Source organism: Corvus hawaiiensis, chromosome 6 (genome assembly GCF_020740725.1).
Source record: "Corvus hawaiiensis isolate bCorHaw1 chromosome 6, bCorHaw1.pri.cur, whole genome shotgun sequence".
NCBI lineage: Eukaryota > Metazoa > Chordata > Aves > Passeriformes > Corvidae > Corvus > Corvus hawaiiensis.
Genome location: NC_063218.1, coordinates 27432306 through 27447631, shown reverse-complemented (window position 1 = coordinate 27447631; position 15326 = coordinate 27432306). Strand labels below are relative to the sequence as shown.

At 35.4% G+C, this 15326-nt stretch overlaps 1 protein-coding gene across 2 annotated transcripts in view; it reads left to right on the top strand.

Annotated features, from left to right (window-relative positions):
* ARHGAP5 (Rho GTPase activating protein 5) overlaps positions 1-15326 on the top strand; it is a 47756-nt gene that overhangs the window by 16079 nt on the left and 16351 nt on the right. For both annotated transcript variants that reach the window (XM_048305782.1, XM_048305783.1), the window contains one exon: positions 8475-8622. In XM_048305782.1, the coding sequence (XP_048161739.1) occupies positions 8475-8622 (148 nt within the window). The remainder of the gene's footprint in view (positions 1-8474; positions 8623-15326) is intronic.

Here is a 15326-nt window from a genome sequence, read left to right as displayed (position 1 = left end):
ATAGGATCGTTGAATATCCTGAGTTGGAAGGAACCCACAAAGATAATCAAGTCCAACTTCTGGACTCCTTTTGCTTGAAATAATCTTGTTACATAGAAATTGAAATGTAGTTTCATAATCTTCCTGCTGTCCCAGCTGTGTTGAGTTGACACAGAGTTATTCTGTGTTGAGTATTTGTTTTAAACTGAGTAGATCTAGTAGAGTGGGGTCTTCTCTTCCTATAATTGTGTCAGGAAACCTGCTGATGCCTCTACCAAAGCCTCCACTTTTGGCTTTAGCCTGTTGAGAAGAAGCCTGAGTTGCAAGTTTCAGGCTGTTTTAATTTTTGTAGTGGATAAGTTTCTTGAAGAGTAGAATTGTTTTAAGTTTTGGATGGTTGGTTTTGCTTTGGTTTGTGATTTGTTGGTTATCTGGGGGTTTTTTTTGGGAAGGGGTTGTATGTGTTTTGTTTTTTTTTTTTACTCGCAAGTAGCAAAGCTGCTACTATTAGAGAAAACTTTTAATAATCGTGGAAATTATTGTAATGATTGAGAAAACAAATTTAACTTGATAGCTCAAATGTTTGCAAGTTTTTAAAGTATCTTGAGTGCTATTTTGAGTGCTCAGTGCTTTTGATAAGTAGTGACTTCTGTGTTGACTTGAATGAAGTTGAAGTGAGAGCAGTTCCAGTTCAAGTGAGTCATTCTAGTTCATTATCTGTTCCTTTGGGTTTTTTAATGCTTAATTTTATTTCAGAAGAGATGCAGTTTTATTAATTTTGGAACTTTTTCCACATGTTTTCCTGTGTTGTTTTGGATGAGCAACTAGCAGTCTTTTATTACAGAAACAAAAAATTATTCAAATTATATTTTCCTTGTCAAGTGTTCTTTGGTCCATGTGAGAGAAGTTAGTGCACCACTATTTACAGATTACTTGCCGAGTTTTTTTGAGAATTTTGACCGCTTGAATGTGAAAGAGATAAATAGAACTTGTGTACTTTCTTTCTGACTATTTCTTAAATCTCTTGCTGATACTTTTTCTGAATTGTTCAGCTCTTTGTAAAGGGAACATAGGATACATGTGTAACTATTCTTGCTTTAATTACAGTGGTTCTGAAATACAGAAATCCTATGAACAAAATTAATTTGTTTGGAAAAACTTGAACTTTGAAGTCTGAAGTCCTAGTTGTCTTTTTCAGAGATTGATTGTTTTATTTTAAGCCTGAATAGGGTGTAACACTCTTGATACTCCTTGCATTTTTGTTTGAGATGTGATGTGTTTCTGGGTGGGTTTCTTGTAAGGTGTCTCAGGAGAGACATAACTGTGCTGCAGGATGCTCATTCTGCCCTGATGCTTTCAGGACCCCGGTCTCCCAACTCACAAGATAAAATCACGTAAAAATATGGGCACTAGGACATTTATAGGGAGGCAGAAAATGGATGTAGAGTGATTGTAGGGTTCAGGTAAAAAAACTGAAGGCAAAAAGGCAAGAGTTGGGTGGGTAGGAAGGAGGAGTCAAGATCTGACGAACAGTAGAGTGGGAAAATGAACAGCTGTAGTTTGGCTAACACTTACGTATCAAACTTTGAAAATCTATTGTGAACACGTTATTAAAGGCAGAAGTAAATAGTCAGAATTGTGCTACTTGTTGCTATTTGGAAGCATAAATTAAAATGTTTTACTGTGGAAAGTAATAGCAATGACAAATCTGTGGAAAGCAGGTAACATTACTTGCAAGGTCATCTAACGTTTTTTACTACTAAAAGAAACAATTTAAAATTCAGGCCAGTTAAGCAAGTGTGCTTTGGTCTGAATTATTTGCCCATTATTTTTGTCCATAACACTGTGCTAGTGTTCTTAGGTCTTCTTTCAGTATACTGGTAGTCAGAACTGGAAGAGAATTGTCCTTGAGCTCTTCTTTAAATTATCACAGCAATATAATTCCTCTGAAAACTTTTATCCCCTCATTACTCATTTACTCTGAAAAACTCATCCAGAGCTTCTGTTTCCTCTGTATTGGTGAGCAATCTTGCAGTTCCTAGTTTTCACCTTTCCATGTGGTAACCTCTCTCCTGGAATGTTTTTTTCTCTGTCTGGTCACCTCCAAACTGGTAAAGAAAAAATGGCTGCTTCTTGACCTGAGTTTTAGAAGATTTAAAGAGAAATTGGAATTGTCCTCTGAACCTGTGTTTTTGAATGAGGGTGACTGAAACTGTGCATAGTATTGCAAGGAATGTCATAACAGTGCATCATATAATCTTAATGTTTGCTGATGTCTACTAGAAATTACTACCCGACACAGTTGTGTGATTGTACCCAACCTTTGCTTAGCTGCAGTTGCTGTCACTTTAGGTACCTTTGGCCTGCTCTTGTCCTTGATAATTTCCAGGTAATGACTTCACACTGTATAGTACAGGTGGTTTATTGTACATACACACCTGTATAGTATATACACACAGTATCCGTACATTAGAGCACGTGCTACAGACACATAACAGCGCATAACTGTTACTAGTTGCGCATTCCAGTGCATGATTTTTCCATTACTCTACGACTTTGTCCTTTTTGTTGTTGAGTATCATCTTTTTTCTGCTCCTCCAGTTGTCACTGTAGTTTCCTATATGCCATCACCAAGTGCCTTACTAAAGTTCAGATTGGTACGACCAACAAAGAGATGGTAGTTCTATCTTTGCCTCTAGAAAAGTGGAAAAGGTTGAATCAGTATAGTCTAATCTGTGATACACCCACCTTTATCCTATTTTATTTTATTAGCATGTGTCTAAATGTTCTGAAAAATCCATTATATGGCCTTGCATGTGCTATTAACAAGTTGACCATTGAACTTTTTCTGGTGGGGATAAATATGAAGAGAAGTGAGGAGGTGGTGAAGAAAGCAAGCAGACTGGCTTCAATCACAGGACTTTTTAGCCACGTTCATGTGGAGTTGTGTGTGCACACTGAGCTTGAAATACTTCAAGTGCATGTTGTTCAATATTTGAAGTGCATGCTGTGTGCTAGTATTTGTTAAGCTGAAGTGGCCTGTTTCTTCACCTACAGAACTTCTTCTGTAAAGTTTCTCTTATGAGAAAAGCATCTTGTCCTTTCTGTTGTTGCTAAACAAAATAGCAAAAAAATGCATTTTGTGGAGTAAATTCTCCTCTATATTGTCATGCTTTCTATGTTTGATTGTTTATTTCCATCATGGTGTTCACAAACTTTAAAGGATCTAAGCACAGACTAAAATGTTAAAATGTAGCTTTGTGCTGTTTCTTCTTTGCCAAGTTAGACCTCTCCAGCTGTGATGTGTGCTCACTCATCTCCATGTCTTTATCAGAAACTGGAAGTGGGAATTACAAGTAGATGCTCATCTCAATTAGAATTTTTAACATTAAGGTCTAGTATAAACATTATTGGTGTTGGTACACATGAAAAGCAGCAGCCTTGCAAGCTGTATCATAAACTGAAGACAAAAATAGTTTAACTTAATTACTTTGGAGATACAAAACAACAAACTACAGAAAATTTCAGGTCATGAAAGGGCATGAACATTCCTAGAGGAAAAGGATCTTGCTGAAGGAAGCCTTCTAATATCTTAGGAAGAACTGTTTCATGTGTGTGCAATAACCTTAAAGCTGCAACTGATGCATTTTATGCATTAATAGAAAGCCCAAACCACAGTAGTCCTTGCCTTTCCATTCTCACTGTGTAAACAAGCCCAGTGTAAATATTTAAAAAACTAGTCATCAATTATTATCAATGATTTTTTTTTTATTATTATTATTACTATGAAATAATAGCCAGTTGTTTTTGATCCTTGTCTTAATTTAGTAATTCCCTCTTCAGCAGGAAGCCTGCCTGATGTGGAAACCGGTAGCTATTCCATATAGTGACAACTAATAACCTTGTTATTTGTTTTTACAATGGAATTGATGTGTATTAAAACTTTACCCACCTGCTTTAGAGCTCTTATCTTTGTGAACACTTTGAGATATGTTCAGTGTCTAATTTAGGCTGTTTTTTTTCTCCTCTTATAGATTATGGTTGTTTAGGTTTTTTGTCCTCCACAACATATAAAGAACAGCAAATATCCTGACTAAATTTTTGCAAAGGGAAAGGAAAAGCCTTATCTTGAATTTTTTATGTACTTCTGAAAAGAAATCCTAACAAATCCACCCACCACAGAGACTAGAGAGATCTTGTAAACAACACAATCTATTACCTGTTCGGTGATAATTCTTTGGCATGTCATTGTTGAAATCTGAAAAAGTTCCACTATATGTTCTTTGACCAATGGTCAGTAGTTTGGTTATTCAATGTCTGATGGGTTTTTTTTTTTTGGTGAATGGAGTTTCCATCTGTATTGCTAAATCTGAGAAACAGTGTTTTAAAACATTGCTTTGTAATCCTGTTTGCAAACAACGCTGGTTGCTTCCAGAGAAGTTTGTGAATTACTTCTTTCCATTTTCATTTATACCAAGATGATTGATTGTAAGATGCTTTTTACTTTAAATGAATCTGAACACTTTCCTCAGTTATTTCAGCAAGAAAAATCCACTAGCATCTTGATGAAGTCTCACATATTTTACTTTTGACTTTTTAGAACATGATATAAGCAGTACGTTTCTCATCTATTTTTCTATGCTTAAACTTGCTTGCTGCCATTATAATTTCAAAACTATATGAAATTTTGTGTTAAAACTATTACAGAAATAGTGTGAGGAACTGTAGAGCCCATGTGTGTTGATCTCAGTTTTAATAAGACTATGGTAAACATGTGAGCAATGGCAGATCAACTTACATTTTTATTCAGCTGTTCTTGTGTAAATTCAGTGGTTAATTTAGCAAAATACTGTACTTCAGACTGGAATGTGCAGTGAATTTTTTTTTGTTCTGAGGAATATAGGAAATATTAGAATCTGTACTTTCAGGTTTCATCTGTTCAAATTTAACACTCTTAATATGCATATTTAGAGCCATATGCCTTCTTGAGCCACTGTAGTTTAAAACAGTGTAACAAGCTGGAATTCTAAAAATGGCAGAAGGCATGAAGTGAAGAAAGAGCATGTTAGGGACAGTGATCTGCATTATTCATATATCATATAATTTCTGAAGAGCTGGCTGTGAATTAGAGATTACAAATACTTTATTAAGTATATTTATTCACTATAAAGTGAATGCTGTTCATGGTGTGTGGTTTTATGAAGTCCTGAAAATACAGACTTTGCCCTCCATGACCCTAGGGCTGAGTGCAAATGATGCAGGCAGAAAATTTCCTTTGCATCAAAAGTAGTAGTGAAGTCTTTTGGAGGTAGAGAAGTGGTTGAATTTCTTATTTAATAAATAAATTATTGATGGTAGTTCTGGTGGGATGGCAGTGAGAGGAAAAAAAAGCCTGTCTTGAACAGAGGGCTTGCTAGAGTAAGCAGCCCATCCATAAAGGGACTTGATAGGATTTTGGCAGTTTTTAGTTTTCTAGGTTAATTTTAAAAGGTTGTATTTAAGTGCATTATACCCTCAAGGCTCACAACTGGCTAAAGTCTTAGCCTAGTTTCTCTCTAGATGATGAGTGTTACTTAGCTGGTTCCCTAGTACCTGCAGTCGAGAGGTTAAGCTTGGGTATTCTTTACATCTATATTTTCAAAGTTAATGTTCTTCGTAATAATATTTCTTTGAAATCAAGAATTGGATACTGTGCCATGCTAGACTATGTTTTTGTGTTTACCTTGTCTTATGTCAAGAGGACTTTAGCTAATCTTTTGCAACATGTATCTTGGTGATTGAAGTACTGCAAAATAAAGCAATATTGCAAGTAAATGCAATGCAAGGCAAGTTTGGAATTATCAGAGTTATAATGCTTTCTTGCCAAAATATATAAGGATCAGTTGAAAGTTTGGCATTAATCTGTTAGGGTATGACGAGAAGTTGTCTTTGGCAAGAAGCAAGTGGTGAAACCCATGCTGAAAGCTCAACGTAAGTGCAGCAATCAATTATACAAAGCCCCACAGATCTGTACGAAAACAAAGGATTTCAACTTCATGGTCTTGGGCCTGTATTTTAATTACTAGCAGGAAAACAGTGGTATGTGAAACAATGAGCTTTTTGCTAGGCTTAAGTCACAAAACTTTTGTGCTGGTTCTTGTCTTCTTTAACTTGGTGCCTATTAGTTATTTTTTTATGATGATGTAGGAGAAGCATACAAAATTGGTTTTGGCTGTGCCTAGATTAGTACTTGCTGCATGCAGTATTACGTGACTGCTGCATTGTCGGGCGTAGGTGTTTTGGGAGGATGATTGAACTAAAAATACCTGGGGCAAAATCATAATCTCTTTGCCAAAATCTAGGAATTATGGTTCACCTTACTCAGGTGCTGTTTAACTAAATGAATAATTTAATGTTTAACAGTTTCTGTTTATTGTTTCATTAGAGATATTTTAAAAGAATTTTTTCTGCGTAAAATTAAATGGTAGTTACTATCTTGACTAGAAAATCTGAAAGTTCCATTCTATGTCTGATAGATCAGAAAAAAAAGGTGTTTTCTCAGAGTGGGGAACAGGGGTTAAAGAAAAGCTTTCACTAAGACTTAATTTTGTTAGAAATAAGACCCATATTTTTTTCCCTGAAGCCAGTTGGTCTTTTGGCAAAGATTAGGTCTTTTGCACAGTACACCTTTTTGTTCAGAACAAGTTCTCCACTTAAGAAATCTAGACCAACAACTTCAGGAAGGTGTGGAAGTCTAAAATCAGGAAGTAGCATGTTGGTTTTTCTTAATGCCTTAAAGTTTTGTTTTTAATTTACAGAAGTATTTTTTGTAAAGATCATGTAGATAGTGTTATTTGCAGGAGGATTTGATTTATGCTGTCAGTGGAGAGTTTATGCACTCATATACCCCAAAAGAAAGGAAAATAATGAGGGAGATATTTTAATAAATACTGGCCAGGAGAGGTACAAAATACATAATGAGAAACAGCTGATAAACTTATTGTTGTAGCGGCCTTGTGAAATTGTAATTTCATGTTTATGGAATAGTCTTGCAGTGATCATATCTTGTACTCTGCCTTTAGACCAGTTTGCAAAAGGACTTCAGGGTTCTCTCCTTTTTCTCTTTATTGTTTTATTCTTTATGCTTCATTAAGTTCTTTAGACAAATTTTCACTTTCCAAACTGGGGATTAAACTGTTTTCAAGTAAAGAGTTCATCTAAGAAACCTTTTTGCATTTGTGTGTGCATAATGTCAAACGTCATATTACAGTCCCTTGCAACCTTTCTTCTAAAAGCAGGACAATTATTGGAAAAGAGCACTATTTACTCCGATTTTGTAGCTGTGTCTGGTATTTCATACTATGTCCAGGTATTCTACACAGATAATATTCATAATTTTCATAAAATTTCTGTGGAGTCCTAGTTTATTATTCCATTTGCCTGACTGCTTTCCAAGAGACACACAGAGTCTTTTTCTATCTTGTTGATCTTAAATACACAGTCTTGAGTGTTGCTTCATTTATTCTGTGATGGTGAAGATGTGCAGTGAACACCCTGGGAAAAAAAATTGAGTTGTTTCTCCTTTCTTTACCGCCTTAATGTACATATCTAAAATGATCTTTCGTTTAACATTTGACAAAAATGTTTTCAGTGAGTTTTATACATTGTTTAGCTTCAGCTTGGCCCTTTCAGCTGTTGCTCATCTGAGCTGGATGCTGCCTAAATAAATATTTTTGATGTACTTTATATTTTCATCAATATTCAGAGATGCATTATGGTATCTGATACAATATAACTCTTATAATCATCCAAGGCTGGTTTATCAGTTCCACTGATAGAAGTCCTTCTCAGTGGAAAAAAAAAAAAACCAGGAAAATTCCGTATGAAACTCTCCATCTTAGATTTGATTGTGTGCAAACCTCCTTTTGGCTAAAATCCTATGCCTGTAACAAAGCATCCATGCATAATAGGAATGCCTGCAACTTTAACTTCAAGACTGATTGTTAGTCATTCTCCATTGTCATGTTTCTTGTATAGTTGCAATATAAAGATTGTTTAGTATCTTTAAATATATGCAGAAGACACCAGCCTTGTTTTGGTGATATGACACCGGAGTTTTATCCTGACAATTTATAAGGAGGTGTGGTTTGGATGTGATTCCTGTGAGCTGTGCTGAAAGACTTGTCACAGCACTCTAAACAAGTGGTGTCTTTACTTCTGTTCCTGTGGTCTTTCAGTTACTGATATATTGGGTCATCCTGTTCCTAGTGTAATACAAAACGGATCAAAACTTTTAGAAGTTGAGTGCTTTGTATCTAATGTATTATTACTTTATAATTAAGTATTTATAAATTTATCATTTTAAAAGTGCATTTAATTTTTATTCATTCAGTTTGCTGTAGAGGAATTTTAATGTCTGATAGATATATGATCTGGTTGTGTTTACTGAATGATTGAAATATGAGTTGGTTAAAATGTTACTTGAATATTACTTAAATAACTCTGTTTTGTTGTAGCCGAAAAAGAAAACTAAGACATTCAATCCTCCAATCCGTAGAAACTGGGAAAGTAATTACTTTGGGATGCCCCTACAGGATTTGGTTACACCCGAGAAACCAATACCTCTGTTTGTTGAAAAATGTGTGCAATTCATTGAAGATACAGGTAAGATAGGAGGACTGTTAGAGGAAAGACTTGCCCATTTTGCATAACAAGTAAAGCCTCTCGTTTTCTGTTATAAAGTACTTACAGAATTTTTTACTATAAATAAATACATGGGGTTAGGCACATTTAGAAAGAATGTTTTCTAAATTGTGTGCTTAATATGTGATTTTTTTTTGACTTAATTTATACGAATACTTAATTACTTTTTGACAAATGTCTGAAGTTTAACATGTTCCCTGTAATTTAAAAAACTTGTATCACTGTCTAATGCCAAATGACGTTTAACCCAATGGCAGTCCAGTCTTACATGTCTTACTATTGCCACTGCATTTTCTTTCATATATTTAAAAGCTCTGAAATCCGCCTTTTCCAATTATAGAAAACAGGGACTTGAAATGGCTTCTGACTTGGTTTGATTAGTCAGCTTGCTTTCTTGATTTTGAAGGTGAACCTAGTTTTGCATTCTAACTTGTCACAGAGACAGAAACATTTATTTTCTAAACACTGTGTAATTCTCCATGAAAAATGTTAATCTATTTAAGATGTAATTTCACAGTATGGTTTTCTCTCTCTCCTTTTTCCCTGGCTTCCTGGTTGTGTGTTTGTCCCTGCTTTCAGCCTATTTACTGTGTGACCATGAGGCAAGTAGGATGATTTTGCTGGTCCAACAGAAGACTACAGTTAGGAGTGGGGATTTGTTTTGAAGTTTGGGAATGACCTGTGGTTGGGTTTTGTTTGGGGTTTTGGGGGGATTTTTTTTGGTTTGTTTGTTTTTGTGAGCACTGTTTTTCAGTTAGTGTGTAGATCCTGCTTGCTCTAAAGTTTTATAAATGCTATATTGCTGTATTTAAAGTAGATGACAGTGTGACAACTGAAACATGCAGGACCATCTTTTGATGTGTGGCTGCAATTGGATGTTGTTTAGTGTAAAGTAAAACAGCATCTTTTTTCTAATTTGCTTAGATCTCTAATACAATTTTGGCTGTAAGATGACAGTAGCAGTTTTAGCAAGAGTAAAGCTGAAAGGTTTTTTTTCTTATAATAAAATTCAGTTTTACTGCCATCTGTAAGAATAGTGTTTCCAAAAGAATTACCACAGCTGGTAAGCCTAATAGCTGTTTTTAAAGACTTACGTACTGCATTATTGCAATAAAAAAATTAGGTGACCTAAACCTCAGGCACTTCAGAGTCAGAGATACTTGTATAGGTCTGTCTTTAACCTTTACTTTCTATGGATTAAAGGTAAGAGCTGTATTTTCTTCCCTCTTGGTTTTTGCTTTTTTTTTTTCACCCAGTTAAAAATGGGAAAGGAGGAAGAAGGGCAAGGAGTAGTAGAGTAGCATAGGCAGTTTAACATATATATATATGTTGTGTTTGCTGTTTTCTGTAGCAAAAAAAACCCCCAACCCAAAACAAACCAGCATAAATTATGGGTGAGTCACTGTTGGAATTGGTGTTCTTTAAAAGTGGGTACATACAGCTACTATGTGTAGCTATATGAAACAGGTATTAACAGGTATTGAAGACCAATTTCAAGAGTTTGTAGAATCTAGCAATAACTTAATCTGAGCATGTTTCACTTTTTAAGAATACTTTCAAACAACAAAATTACAAATCCAGTTCTAAGAGTTTTATTTGCTTAAAAATATTGTTGTCTTTGTGGTAAACTTTCTAAAAAAAGGTATTTCTCCTGAAGAATTTTCACCAGCTTGTGGGGTGAGAGAGAGAACTATAAGAGTGTGGAAACATTATTTGTTGTCTTTTTTTTTTCTTCATGATTGTCAAACTGTGCGACCAGCTGAAAGATTCAGGACATCTTTTCTGGTGGTCTGTCTTGGGAAAATGTTTGGTTTAGCTGCTGTGTGTTCAAAATGTAGGGTCTCCTCAAAAGTGGTGTCTCAGAAGGCACAACTTCACTGTTAGGTGCATATATGTTAGTTCATCCTGGGATGCTGCTATACAGCTGGAGAATTTTAATTCTGGCCATAAATGTAAGCTGGACAAACATTGTGCCATCTGCATACTTAGTGACTGTGAAGACAGTAGTTGTCTTGCTAGTTTTGTTTAAGCACTTAGAACAAAACCTCTACTTTTGATCTATATTACAGTTTTCTTTCTCTTACTCTGGATTCTGTGTAAGTAGTTTTGGTGTTGTTTTCAGCTTCCATAGTTGGCTGTGGGAGTTTTATTTTTGGTGTGTATTATTTTTATACTGAATTAATATGCTGTAGGCATTTGAGGTTCAAGCAGGGTTCTGATAGAATGTATTTGTTACCTTTGAGAGAGGAGAATGTTCACTTGCATTGCCTTCAAATCCTGTACTGAGATAGATTCACATCATTGACTTTGTGACTGTGAGAAAATTCCACAAATACAGTTTTGAAGATTTATCAGTCTGCACAAGACAAGTCAGGACCTACTGTCTCCAGGCTGGAGTTCAGAATGGTACCGTTCCTTTATGATAAAGCTGCTTGGCCCTGGGGAGTTATTCAGTACTCCTCTGTCTATTAGCAAGTCAGCCTGCTGTCAATTTGAACTGCACTGAATTACCAGTGTTTATTATCATGGTCTTTTTAATCAAGGAGTGCAGTCTTTTCCAGTTTGGCTAATCTGTATCTTTCTCTTACAGAGGATATAATTGTTTAGCATTTCCTTTTCAGGTACTTTCATGGAGTTCAGCTTCTTCCTATGTAATTTGGATTGTGGCTGAATTTGTGAAGCTGTGATTAATCTCTGTTTGAAGGGCTTATCTTAATTTTTAATGTTCCCTCTTTCTGTCTCATGAAATTATGCAAGGCAATGCTTTGTACCGAGACTAAATTTTGGCCGAGGCTAGAAAGTACACAGTGTGAAAAAGTTTTCTGTATTTCAGATGCCTAGATGAGACAATAGCACCTTAAAGTGTCTTTGAAGATTCTTGCTCCACCATAAACCTTAAAGAATCGAGCACATGCAGAAAATACTATCAGATTTTTGTTTTACCATAATATTCTGGAATAGCCTCACAAAAAAAAAGTGTTTGTCAGTAGAAGAGGGACAGTTTGGAAAAACTAAAGTAAATTCAGGAACTTAAAAGTTCTAGCCTTTTGTAAATAAACAGATTTTCTTCTTCTGAAGAAGCCGTATTGTTCCTGTCAATGTAAAGGGTGATCTGGTAAAGATCAGGGATCCTAAGTCTGTGCCTGCAGGTGAAGGTTATTGTCTCTGTGTTCCTCTTTAGTGTGTTTCAACAAAAAGCTTTCTTCTAAATTGGTTTAGCTTTATGGAGCCGACCAGTTAGTTTTTGAAATATAATACAGAGTTTGAATCCCCTTGTAATCTTCTGATAGTACTGGAAGCAGAAACTGGGGGGCAAAGTGGTTAATACCTGAGTAGATCTAAAGCTGGTAAGCTGTAAATACATGTCAGAACCTCCATTTCAGAACAGTCGGCACTGTCACTGGTACTGGGGGTATGAAGCAGCAATAGCACATAATACTTGGTCTTGTTGGAATCTATTGATTAAAAAAAAAAAATAGCACAATATCATGTGTGAACATCTTAAATTTTATACCACTGGCACTTCTGGATAAGAAGGAAGGAAAAATTTGCTAAGTATTGTAAACAAACTTTGCTTCTGTGTTTCTGCATTGTCCATGATTACAGGAAAACCTTTTTTCTATCCAAGCCTTTAATTTTTGAATTCATTGTAATTATAGCAGGATGAGTAATATTTTGTTTGGTTGTCAGAGCTCTTTCTTGGTTCACTGAAGATGATCAAAAGATTTTTTTTTTTCAGGTAAGTGACTTGCCAATGGTGAATTACAAAGTTTTCCACTAAACATCTTGGTATAAATGTATAATGTTTTCAGGAAAACTGATTTTTTTGTAAAGATCCTGTGATCTTATCTGTAACCTTTTACAGACTATATGAACACTTCTCTGTCACTAGTGACATGTATGATATTTGTATGCTTTTACCTCTGTCACAGCCTTTGCAAATCAGTTTGTAACTTGCCTATGAGGGCAGCTATTTCAATTGACTCTTTGTCATTGGTAGCCATTTTTGATTATGGGCTTCCAAAAGAGTATTTTGATGATACAGTTGTTCTGGTCTGTTTTTTGCTTTCTCCTGATGGACTCAAGAGAACTTAATTTTGTTGCATCATTTGAAATGAACTTCTAAAGTGTATTAGTTTTCTGCAAACTAGGTTTATGAAAATGTATTTAGCAGGGAAACTAGAGTTTTAATTTTTAAGAAAATTGTAGTGGCTGTTTTTGTGTAGAAGTAATGGTGCTATGCTAAGACATACTAGAAAAAAGATTACCTGCTCTTTAAAAAAAAAAAAAGTCCAATGTAGACCATTACCTTTTTTAGGGCAATTCATTTTTTTGAAATATAGGCAGCAGAATTGAGATACTTTTTGAAACTAAACTGTTTAGCTGTATGAATTGCATGAATTCTGTGTTTCTCTAATAATTATCATGGAGAGAATAAGGTAGATATTCTGATACGCTGATAATTTTTTTTGAGAGAGAGGAACAGGTTTCTGAAGGCTAATTCAATGTCTTCAACAAAATGTTAATATGGTTTGAATTTTGTGTTGCAGTGTAATGGAAAAATATTTACTGTGTTCGATTGTAAGTGTAAAGAGTGTACATGTTTATGCCAACTTTGTAGCTTGAGTGTTTTGTTAGTAACATTTTTATGCTGTTATACACACCCTGAATTTAGTGATGAACTGTTCCATGTACTGTTTGTGTACTGTTCAGCACCTACTGTTGTTGATTTTTAACTTTTCCCAAACTTAAAATAATTCAGGCAAGATGACTTATGCTAACTGATACTATTAGCATATGAGGGGTTTTCTAATATTTCAGTATTTTTTTGGGTTTACTTTTTGTATTTGTTCAGGCATTGGTGGAAAGTTTGGTATAGATCACATTTCATTCTGTTTACCAAGGAAGGAGACAGCAAATTAACATTACAAATACTAGCAGTTTTGCCATTTAGTACATATAGCTCTTGAAGATATTCAACTTTAGTATCAGTATTTTAAAGTTTTTTTCTCTGAGCTTTCGAATGTTTTAAATTTTTTTGTAGAATATTGCTATCCATGTACTTCATTGAGCAGATTATAAATTTTAGATTCCGTACTTCATAGAAAACTGATAATATTAATAGATTGTTAATTGTACATGAAATAATTTAGCAAAGAGAGGCTTACTAGAATAATTTGTGGTTTAATAATTTAGTTACTCAATTAATATGAGACAAGGAATGGAATAAAGATGGAAGAAGGAATTTGACAGAGTTAAATGTCAATATCTCACATGGTTCCTATGGAGAGCTATAAGAGAAATTAAAAATTGTGTACTTGGTATATGTAAAATAATTACTGCTTTTGATATTGAGACCATTTTTGTAATGCTGCTAAATTCAGTTTTGGAGGTAATTCAAGTAAAAAAATATTGCCTTCTGTGATTCCTTCAAACCTAGGTTACACCAAGGTCTTTTATGCTGTGTCTGCAGTGAGGCCAGATTTTTACACTGACAGTATAGATAAGGCAAAGTTTGTCTCCAGAGAATGAGGTTTGATAGAAATAGGTGAAGAAAATGAATCAGCAGTGCTGCTTGTGGTAAAAATGTCAGGTAAATCATTGAAATATATTCCTAGTGGCTGGAAAATCCAGAAATCCAAGGTTGTTTACCTTACCTTTTATTCAAGGGGCTTGGGAGAGCTAGAGGGTTTTAGGAGCTTGGTGTTTTGGACAGAGAGAACAGAACTGGACATCCCCCTGGCCTGGTGTATGAGAGCTGGCATTCTCAGCGTAATTTCATAAGAAATAGTATAATAGCCAGAAAGATTCTCTCCTGCTGTATGCTTCTGCCACTTTTTACTTTGGGTACTTGTCAGATGTCTCTGAATCAGTGGCGTTCGCTGTTTTGAAAAGCTGTATCAGCAAAAATGATTAAAGTCCTGCTGTGTAGTATTACAGCTGGTAAGTTAAGGGTCAAATATGTGCCAAAACAAGTGCAAGGCAGGGAGCAGGAGCAAGGGAAGGACAGAAACAGTGATTGATGAGGCAGGGAGTTAGACCATCTTTTTCAGTCGTATTGTTCAGTTAAGTTGACCCAACTGCCCATGAAGCTTTATGTTTAGCAAAAAACGCACATGGGCCATGCCTCTGCTACTTTTGTTTCTGGATAGGTACAGTAACAATAGATTTAAATAGTTATACAACACATTTTGTACCCTCATCAAGTTGGCAAGTGATTCTAGAGTGGGTGGTGTGGTTAATGCATTTAAGACCAGGGCTTCTGCTCAAGGGAACATATACCAGCTGGAGGAATGGGATAGTAGGAACCTGAAGGAATTCATTGAGGACAAATGCCTTCAACTAGAATTGCAAGGACTAAACACCTGCAATAGTACACGCTGAGGACTTGACTGGCGCCGTATCAGTGCTAATGAAAAGAATCTTGCAGTCATGGTGGATAATAGGCTGATCATGCCTTCTGTATTGGACTGTCCCAGTAGAAGGGCAGGCACTACAGAGCAGAAGTGGTTACTAAGCTTTGCTCTGCACTTGTTGGACATCATCTGAAATACTGCAAGAAAGGCGTTGACAAACTTGAGTCTGGCAAAAAGAGGTCAGGGGCTGGAGTTCCTAATATGTGGGTTTATTCAGGTTGGAGAGAGAGGCTGAGGAGGCCCCCAGAA